This window comes from Echinops telfairi, unplaced genomic scaffold (genome assembly GCF_000313985.2).
Source record: "Echinops telfairi isolate 266 unplaced genomic scaffold, ASM31398v2 ScPeMD7_7469;HRSCAF=8507_0, whole genome shotgun sequence".
Lineage (NCBI taxonomy): Eukaryota > Metazoa > Chordata > Mammalia > Afrosoricida > Tenrecidae > Echinops > Echinops telfairi.
Genome location: NW_022111372.1, coordinates 74,473,475 through 74,483,015, shown reverse-complemented (window position 1 = coordinate 74,483,015; position 9,541 = coordinate 74,473,475). Strand labels below are relative to the sequence as shown.

Genomic DNA, 9,541 nt, shown 5'->3' with positions numbered 1-9,541 from the left:
ACCAGTCCCCACGTGTTGTTAATGCTGTCAGTTCAACACTGAGAACCAGTAGCCTGTAAGAAAAGGAGGCAGAAATCCTCCAATACAAAGCAAACTCTCCAAGACCTGGTGAAATAAAAAAATCTGTGCTCAAAACAAGCTTTCTTGCTCACATAAAGTCTAATCAGCTAGAGGAAATGGGTGGCAATTAACAAAGACAGGTCCCAGTCCTCAGTCATGCAAAGATCCAAAAGCACTGAATCTTTGCCACCTCCCAGGACTCCTAAAATTATCCTTGGTGTGGCCACCCACCCAGCAGATAGACCAAACAAGTAATTTGTATGAGGCAGACCTGCACATTCCAGAGCTTAATGCAGGGGGCTAAGTGAAGGTAGTCCTGGGCTGCACCCCTGTATCTTAGCAAAAGAACCCTGGTATAGCGAGAACCGTCGGTGATCACCTAGTCATCTTGGCCACCAAACCCTTTTCCCATTACAGTCTTAAGCAAGTCGAAACTTAACTGTAAAGGAAATATGTAGCCAATTACATAGACATCTCAATTTAGTAAAGTGAGTATATGAGCTAAAAGTTGCACGCTTATGGCCCACCCAATCTCCCCTCAGCACGGGAGAAAGGCTGAGGTTGTGTTTGTAGTAGTCATGAGGAAAAATAGACTTGTTATTAACTCTACCATGTTCCACCCATTTAACAAGCTATATCACCGCTTACAGATGTTAGGCAAAGTTTTAAGTGAAACAAGTATAAACATTTCATAATTTCACATTTATACATCTTAAAACCCGGATCACACTTAAAGCAAATAATAAATCTACTTTTCAAGGATGATAGCTTGTTTTATTGGAGCTCCAAAAATATGAATGTCTCACACAATAACAGCAAACATTTTGCTTTTTAAGGTGATGGCTCTTAATGTAAGGGTACTTAATGTAAGCTTGCTGAAATTACTGCCAGTAACATTTCATACTTGACAAAATTGGAGTCAAGATACAATTTTTGATATAACTACATGACTTGTAGTTATACCTCTTTTAAGACTGTCCACTAGCAAATAAACTAAAATATAATGCTGTTTACTGAAAGGATAAGGACCAAAAAATAAAAAGACATATCCTTCACGGTCTCTCATTCATTTCATCAATTAAAATACATAAGGCAGCGTCCTTCTCTATAATCTGATCTCTCCTATGACTCGAGGTTTCCCTCTGTTGTTCATTCTGTCCAGTGCAATTGCTGCCGTCGTCAGCATCCATGGGTTCTGCTTTTACTCTGACTCCTGCTTCTGAATGTGGCAGATCATCAGGTAAAGAAGCCAAGCAATTCTGAATCATCTCAATGACTCTCTCCAAGTGCTTCTGAAACCTCTCAGCCGTTTCAAGACGCTGACGCTTCTGTACCTCCATCATGACCCTCAATGTCTCTCTTGCTTGGTGGGGCCGGTACTCATTTATAAGATGATGCACATGGACAAAAAGCAGCTTAAGATCTTCTAGCTTCTCTTCTCGTTTTATACTCCCAGGACTCCTTATCAAGATATCTAAGAGGTCTAAGAAATTAATAAGGATAGACATATTGAGTTTCCTCAGTTCTTTCTTATGATCAAACTGCATAGGATGAAGCCGTTCAATGCCCTGACTTTCCAAAGGGCGAATGATAAGATCATCACATTGGAACTGATTGCCAAACATCATATAACTATCTTTTATTGGAGGTGGTGGCTTGGGAGCGAGGCCTTCCTGAATATTTTCATCTGTATATTCCTTAATGTATTGCATCGGAGGGGGTGGAAGAGCACTGACTTGCTGTGGTTCACCCATGGTGGAAGATCAGGCACCTAGGGAAACCAATCAAAGATTTAGAGGCCAAATACAAAACAAGCACTGTCACGTTGAGTGATGAGAGGTGAGTATTTTCCTCTGGAAGCGGGGGCCCAATGTAAGAACCCCACAGTTCCTAAATCGAATGTTCTTATAACTAGGAAAGGTTGCCAGCCTTTTCTAGTTAGGCATCATATCCTCAATCATTCAAGTATTTTTTCCTTCTCTATTAGAAAAACTTTCATTAGCATGGAAAACGTTACAGTACCCACCTATTAAAAATTCCTGATTCCACATCTCTCAGCAGTTACATCCCACTCTTCTACTCTTCTTCACAGGCAAACAATACACGCTGTCTCCCATCTCATGTTTAAATAACTGTCATTTTATATCATTGGTTGGTTTTCAGAAGCAAACATTTAATTCTAATAAGCACTTTGACAAAATTATTGCTCACATTCATATACCTTGTAGCATGAGTTTCTTGAATGAAATAATTTAATCTATACACTTGTATTCTATGAATTTGTATGGACTCAGCAGCTTTTCCATAGCTATTATAGAAATTTCAAATCCAAGTATATCTTCTATGGCTATACAATTTCTTCTTATGCATTTTAAGTCTCTCATTTTCTTTTTTCACTGCTATCCAGTCAGTGTGGACTTACAGTGACCGTACAGGACAGGGTGCCCCTGTGAGTACCCGAGATGGTAACTCTTTACAGGAGTAGAAAATCTCCATCTTTCTCCCATGGAGCAGCTGGTAGTTTCAAACTGCTGACCTGGAAGGCAGCGGCTCAATGCATAACCACTATACCACCTGGCCTATATCATAAAACAAGAAGATTCCAATTACTCTTTTGGATTGATTTTTTAATGGTTTAAAGACAGAACACTCCTCCAACATCAGAGTGGTCCAGTAGCAACCAAACTGTGGAGCAGCCCCGTGTCACAGTGGTGCAGAGAATGATGCTGAGTCAAAGGGACATCATTCTTAACAGGACTAGAGAAAACTTCACTGCCACTGATTCTGACTCAGGGTGCCTGGACGTTGCTCTATAGGGTTTTTTGGCTATAACTTTTATAGCAGATTGCTAGGTATTTCTTCTGTAATGGTACTGGTACTGAGTGAGCTTACATTGCCAACTAGTTCAGTTCGTAGGTTTCCAAGGCTGCATGTAGTCTGCTCCATCTGTTGCCCATGGGGCAGCTGGTCAAAGTGCAAAACTCTTGGCTAGCAGTCAAGTGTTTAATCACTGCCACCAGGGCTCCTTTGCAAGTAGTGAGGGGTGCTTGAAAAAGAGCATTGAGGATCATAGCAAACACCTATAGTTCCTGCCCGCCCAGTTCCCATTCCCCTTCAGTTGCTCCTCAGGTTTCCATACCGCAAACTCAATTCTGGTCAAGCCACCATTCTTTCTTACGCAGAACATAATACTACCCCCAGTATATTTCTGCTTTCACTGTTCTATGCAGTTAACCAGCATACTCTTGTCTATTATTATTGTAAGCTAGCAATACTTTCAGTTTAACATTCTCTCATAATTCCTCAACCATGTCTTTGGCCCATGCTGCTCATTCTGCTTGGAATATTTTTCTGTGTTTTCCTAGCATGGGGTTCTCTGCAAATATTAGCATAAATCCATCTTTCCCAAAGTGGGTGATACTGTCCCCTGGAAGGCGTTGGAACCATCCAAACAAACTCACTACCTTCAAGTCAATTCTTAATCAAAGCAACCCTACAAGGCAAGGTCGAACTGTCCTTGTTGGTCTCCAAGACTGTAGCTCTTTGCAGGTGTAGAAACCTCATCTTTCTCCAGCGGAGCAGGGCTAGTAGTTTTGTGCGGCCGATCTTATAGTTAATAGCCCAATGTGTAACCATAACGCCACCAGAGCTCCTTGGAATGATCCAGGGGGCTGCAAAAGCAGATGCCTACACTTATATGTTGGGGGAGGGGGGTTGAGTTTAATTCCCCCCACCCCGAAAAACAGAAGCCAAGTAAGTTTGTAAACCTCTCTTAAATTATCACCTCTTCAGGTAATGTGCAATCAAAAGATAATTCTTCTTTTATTCTCCTTGCCAATATCCTTTGTTTCTCCCTTCAGACTGCAAACACCATGAGGAAAAGGGTTGTGATTATCATAATTCTAATTGTATCCACAGCCTTTGCACATAGGGAGCCCTGGTGGCATAGTGGGTTACAAGTTGTGCTGCTAACTGCAAGGTCAGCAGTTCAAACCCACCAGTCACTCTGCGGGGGAAAAAAAAGATGAGGCTGTTAAGGAGAAACACCAACTATCAGGGTGGATGATCCCTTCAGGACCAGTGGTGTGAGTGGTGATACTGGGAGGGTTGGAGGGAGAGTGGGTTGGAAAGAGGGAACCGATGACAATGATCTACATGTGACCTCCTCCTTGGGGGACGGACAACAGAAAAGTGGGTGAAGGGAGATGTCAGACAGGGCAAGATATGACAAGATAATAATTTATAAATTATCAAGGGCTCATGAAGGAGGGGGGTGAGAGGGGGGAAAATGAGGACCTGATGCTGGGGCTTAAGTGGAGAGCAAATGTTTTGAGAATGATGAGGGCAATGAATATACAAATGTGCTTTACACAAGTGATGTATGTATGGATTGTGATAAGAGTCGTATGAGCCCCTAATAAAACGATTAAAAAAAGATTATTAAATAATAGTATGCTGATTAAAAAAAAGAAACACCAATGAAACAAAACGTAGAGACCAATTCAAAAACAGAGGGGTAGAATGTCTGCTGACCAGCCAAGAACCATAATCACCCTCTCCCCCCATTATGTGCACTTCTTAAGAATCACTTCGAAAGAGGAGTCCTTCCCATTGCCTGGAGTTACTCCTTCATGAAGGGAGAAAGTGGAGACCATCCACTTGATGCTCTACATTGAGACAAGGCTGTGACAAGTCAAATCAACAAGTCTTCCACAAGAATGAGGAGAACCTTACCCCAAAATCAAGCCAAGGCCAGGAAAGGGGAGCATCTACATTTCAGAGGAGGCACTGATATTTGTTGGTGGGTACCGTGGGTAAATAGGGAGGAGCAACCTCACACTAGGAAGATACCAAACTAGAATTGTAGGGAAGTCAGGGGAGAATAAACTAGGTTCTATGATCATGAGTAGACACTTTGAATATGCTTTTACCCAACCCTCAGTGAACCACGCCATGGACTAAACACTATGATGACCTCAGACGCTGGCCTTACAGGGAACATGGTATCCTCCAAGATTCAGAGGACTCAACATGGAATCCTGACTGAATGAACTGGGCCCTACCTCAAAACTACATGTACCCTTGGACTTAACCAAAATACACTGATTGAGAAAGGAAGTAAAGGATAGCTACCCCAAAGCTGTGGAAATGGTGCTCGATGGACCATGGGTGGGACCCCTGGCTTAATGGGTGTCCAAAAAGAACCGGACCCAGAACTACCATATATTTATACCTCAATGCTCACCTTCTACTAATATGACAGGTTTTAATGAGGCAAGGGTCTACCCTTGTAAGAAATGATACAGGAACTTTCTCTCTAGCACCAACCCCCATGCTTAATGTAAACAGAGCTCAATTAGGACATCAATCAGTACAAAGCAACAACTCATGGACTGCTGCTCACAGTTGGACTATACTCACATAAACTCCTCAAATCAACAGTACCTTAAATTCTGTGCCATTGGGTAAATTACTGATGTCATCAATGCAATCGCCTTATACTCTAAGCAGTGGTTCTCAACCTTCCTAATGCTGCAACTCTTTAATACAGTTCATGTTATGGTGACCCCCAAACCATAAAATTATTTTCGTTGCTACTTTATAACTGTAATTTTGCTATTGTTATGAATTGGGCGACCTCTGTGAAAGGGTCGTTCAACACCCCCCCAAAGGGGTCACGACCCACAGGTTGAGAACTGCTGCTCTAGGGGAATGATTGACAACTTTCTTCTTTTTTCTCCTTTTTTGTTGTTTGTTTTGTTGTTCTTGTTGGTTTTGGTTTTTTGTCATAATATGACTGCCAAAGTAAACCAGCATTGTCCAGAACCGGAGACAGGTCGATGGATTGTGGGATCCCATGGAATTCTAGCCCCAATCCAAGAACAATTAGTTCTTATAACATAGCCCTGCTGGATACTTGCCTTCTCAAAGAGAGCACTGAAGATAAGGGTGCAACAGCAAAGTGCAGTGAAAAATGGCTATCAACTACAATAGTGTCTGGGGTCTTAAAGGCTTGTATTCAAACAAGCAGCCATGAGGCGTCAACTAACTCCACACAGGAGCACACCAACCTATGTGATCCAAAGATGATGGTAACAAAATCCAAATAAAATGAAGGCAAAAGTATCAGAGCTTAAATTGTGAACACCCAATTTATAGAAGGCTATAGAGGGCATTGAGAACCCCAAATCCATCTGCATCTAGTCAAATTAAGTCTCTGGCAGATGCCCTCTAGCCACAGGCCAGGGACTTGAGCAGCATTATTATCAGACAGAAAACATTGTAAACTTGATTATGGTGGACTGGACCATGGTATAATACGATACTTGGTCAGCTGACTTCCCTCCTCTTGACCAAACCTGAACTTGCTCTAGGTTCAAATACTTTCTGCTTGTTCCATGACAAAAACTTCTCTAGCTTTAAAAATATTATTGGGTGTTTTTCTTTCTTGCTCTTTGTTTTTATCTTTATATTATTACTGTTTTTGTCTTGTTTTTATTGTTTGTTAGGTTTCAGTTTATGAATCACAGAAGGAACTGATGTCTAGAGCCAATAACTAATGCAATGGTTTATCAGGAATGGGGTAGAGTAGGGACCATGAGGGAAACTGGAGAGCAATCAATTAAATATGGGAGGGAGGGAGGAAGGGAGAGGGGAGCATTAGAACTGATTGTGATGATGTATATACAACTTATTAAAAGTGATTTAACTATGGAAGTGTATAAGTGAATTTTATATCAAGAAAACTACTTTAAAAAAGAAACCTAACTTGACCTATGGTTACCATGGGTGAAGGAGTTGGAGTTTTTGCTTAGTGGCCATTAGTTTATTTTAATGGTGGTGAAACAATTTGGAGAGGGCTAACAATAGTAATTGTGTAACACAAAAAGTATAATCGAAGGCACTGAATTATACATGTAGAAGTTGTTAAAAGGGAGAAAGTTTTGGAGGTATATTTTTAACACCATTGAAAAAAAGTAATCACACAACTAACCAGGATTACAAGGATGTCGACAATGTCCTAAAATTGATTGTGGTAATGATTGTACAACTCTTCCTGATAGAAGTGAACTATTGAATTGTAAGATATATGAAGTGGCAATATAACTGTTGAAAAAAATTAACTGTCTACTTAAAGATTTCCAGATTTGCAAATCCTCAAGAGCTCCCCTGTCCTACAGGGTAAGGAACAGAAATCGACTCATACTGGTTTGGGCAATTGGTTTAGGGGTTGCAAATATTGTTTCATTTACACCACACTTATATTAGTAGCTAATACAACCACTCTTTTGAAACTTTTCCACATAAATTTGGAATTCATATTCTTCCTGATATCCCAAATGTTAGTTTTTTTCCTTCATTTGGACTATTGGTCACTCATTACCTTAATAGAGTTCGCTTTGTATCCCCAAAATAAAAACGTCTCTTTATAACTATAGCATAAGTATTACAGACTAGGGAATTACTATCGGTCAAGTACTTTGAAATAAAATCTTGGACAGCCCAAGTTAGGAGTCCTGTACTTGCTCCACATCAGACACTTAGGAAACGGGGAGCAAGGTTTCTTAGCCCAGGTCCTTTCTGTTCCTGAGGCCTCGCTCTCCTGCCCCAACGCGTTGAACTGCTAAACCTCATGGTGGATGGTTCAAGCCCAGCTCCCACACAGATTTACAACCTCACAATTCCTCCGTAGGGTCTGATAGACTTTAATTGTACCACAGAGACCATTATATTAGTTTTGCGAAGGTGATTATTTGAAATTTATTTTAGTCGAACCCTGCCACGCGTGTTCGTTCCGTTCCAGGGGCTTTTTATAGAAATAAAAATTTTAAAGGGATTTCAAGGAAGTTGCTCATGCGCGAGGCCACCGGAATGGGGTTTCCAAAATCTCTAGGTCCGCTGGGGATTAAGCCGGAGCTCCACCGCTCTCGGACCCCACGGCTCAGCGGGTCTCACCCCTGCCCCGAGGAGCCGCGAGGGCCAGGGTGGCTCTTTCCATCTCACCCTGGAGAGCAGGGGAAACGACTCGCCCAAGGCTACACCCCTGAAAAGAGTGGGTGCCGGATCCCAACCTCGGAGCGGCTCGGGGTCCCCTCCCGGAGGACGCCCGCGCGGCCGTGCAGCCGGATCCCGCGGCCGCGGGTCCACTCCCGGCTCCAGGGTAACGCTCACCGAAGGCAGCGAGCGCGAGCGGGGGGCGGCTGAGCCCCTCGGAAGGCGAGCTCCGCACGCCGACCCCCGTCCGCACACAGCGCTCCGGAACCGCGGGGTCCGCACGGCGCAACGCAAGCAGGACGGCGCCCCAAACCACAGCCGCCCACTTACCTCGGCGCTGGGCTTACACTAGCAGACGCCTTCACCGCCGCGACCGAAACCCCACTTCCGGTCTCCTGTTCCAGGAAGCAGCTCCGGAAGCTGATCTGTGATTGGCTGCAAACACTGTCTTTAACTGCGACTCGTCCCGCCTCAGACCAGTCGGTGGCGTCTGCGCCTGAGCCGCCCCGCACGTCAATCATAGATGCCGCCGGGAGGTGAGTGAGGTTCCTAAAGTGAGGAACTTTGATGGGTAGTGTGCACGTTTGGGGCTGGTCTTTGCTGGGTCAGCAGTTCGAAACCACCAGCTGCTCCGGGATGCAGAGGCCGCTTCCTGCTCCTGTGAAGAGTTGCAGTCTTAGGAAACCACAAGGGCAGTTCTCTCCTGCCCGATAGGGTGCATGACTGGGGTTTGGGTGCTTAAGTACTTTCTATCCAGAGAAAGAAGTTGGTTGCCCTGTTTCTTTTATTTATTTTTGTTAAACTCTGACAAAGCATCCATATGGCTAGAAAACATAATGAGCAGATGTTTGTAAAACATCATAATTGAACCATTGAATTGAATGAAATGTAGATGAAGTGCCCATAAAACTGTTAAAAAAATTACATCAACTCATCAACTTTAAACCCATGTCAAAAATAGGTAAATACATAAAATATAAAACTAAAGTTAGGTATAGACAATGAAAAATGGAATTGAATTTCATATGTATTATAATCCTTTTACATAAGGGTTCATTCATTAACATGTGCCTCAAAACCTCACTGCCATGGGGTAGATTTAGACTCATAGTGACTATGTGACAGGGTAGAAGTGCTTTTGAATTAGGATTTAATATATTCTGTGTCTTCATTCCCCGTCTGTCACTTTTCTTTCTTTTTAAAAAAAAAAATCATTTTATTGGGGGCTCGTACAGCTCTTATCACAATCAATACATATATTCATTGTGTCAAGCACATTTGTACATTTGTTGCCATATCATCCTCAAAACATTGCTTTCTACTTGAGCCCTTGGTATCAGCTCCTCTTTTTCCCCCCTACCTTTCCCACCCTTCCTCCTTCATGAACCCTTGATAATGTCTCCCTTCACCCACTTTTCTGTTGTCCATCCCCCAGGGAGGGGGTTCTATGGAGATTATTGTAATTGGTTCCCCTTTTCTCCCCCAA

At 42.8% G+C, this 9,541-nt stretch overlaps 1 protein-coding gene across 1 annotated transcript; it reads right to left on the bottom strand.

The window, feature by feature from the left end:
- Positions 1-812: 812 nt before the first annotated feature.
- Positions 813-8,426, bottom strand: MED7 (mediator complex subunit 7). Its single transcript, XM_004696752.2, has 2 exons — positions 8,386-8,426; positions 813-1,831 (listed from the first exon to the last, which is right to left on the bottom strand). Exon 2 carries the CDS (start codon positions 1,812-1,814, stop codon positions 1,113-1,115), a length of 702 nt encoding a protein of 233 aa, XP_004696809.1. The 5' UTR covers positions 1,815-1,831; positions 8,386-8,426; the 3' UTR covers positions 813-1,112.
- Between the last annotated feature and the right edge of the window lie 1,115 nt (positions 8,427-9,541).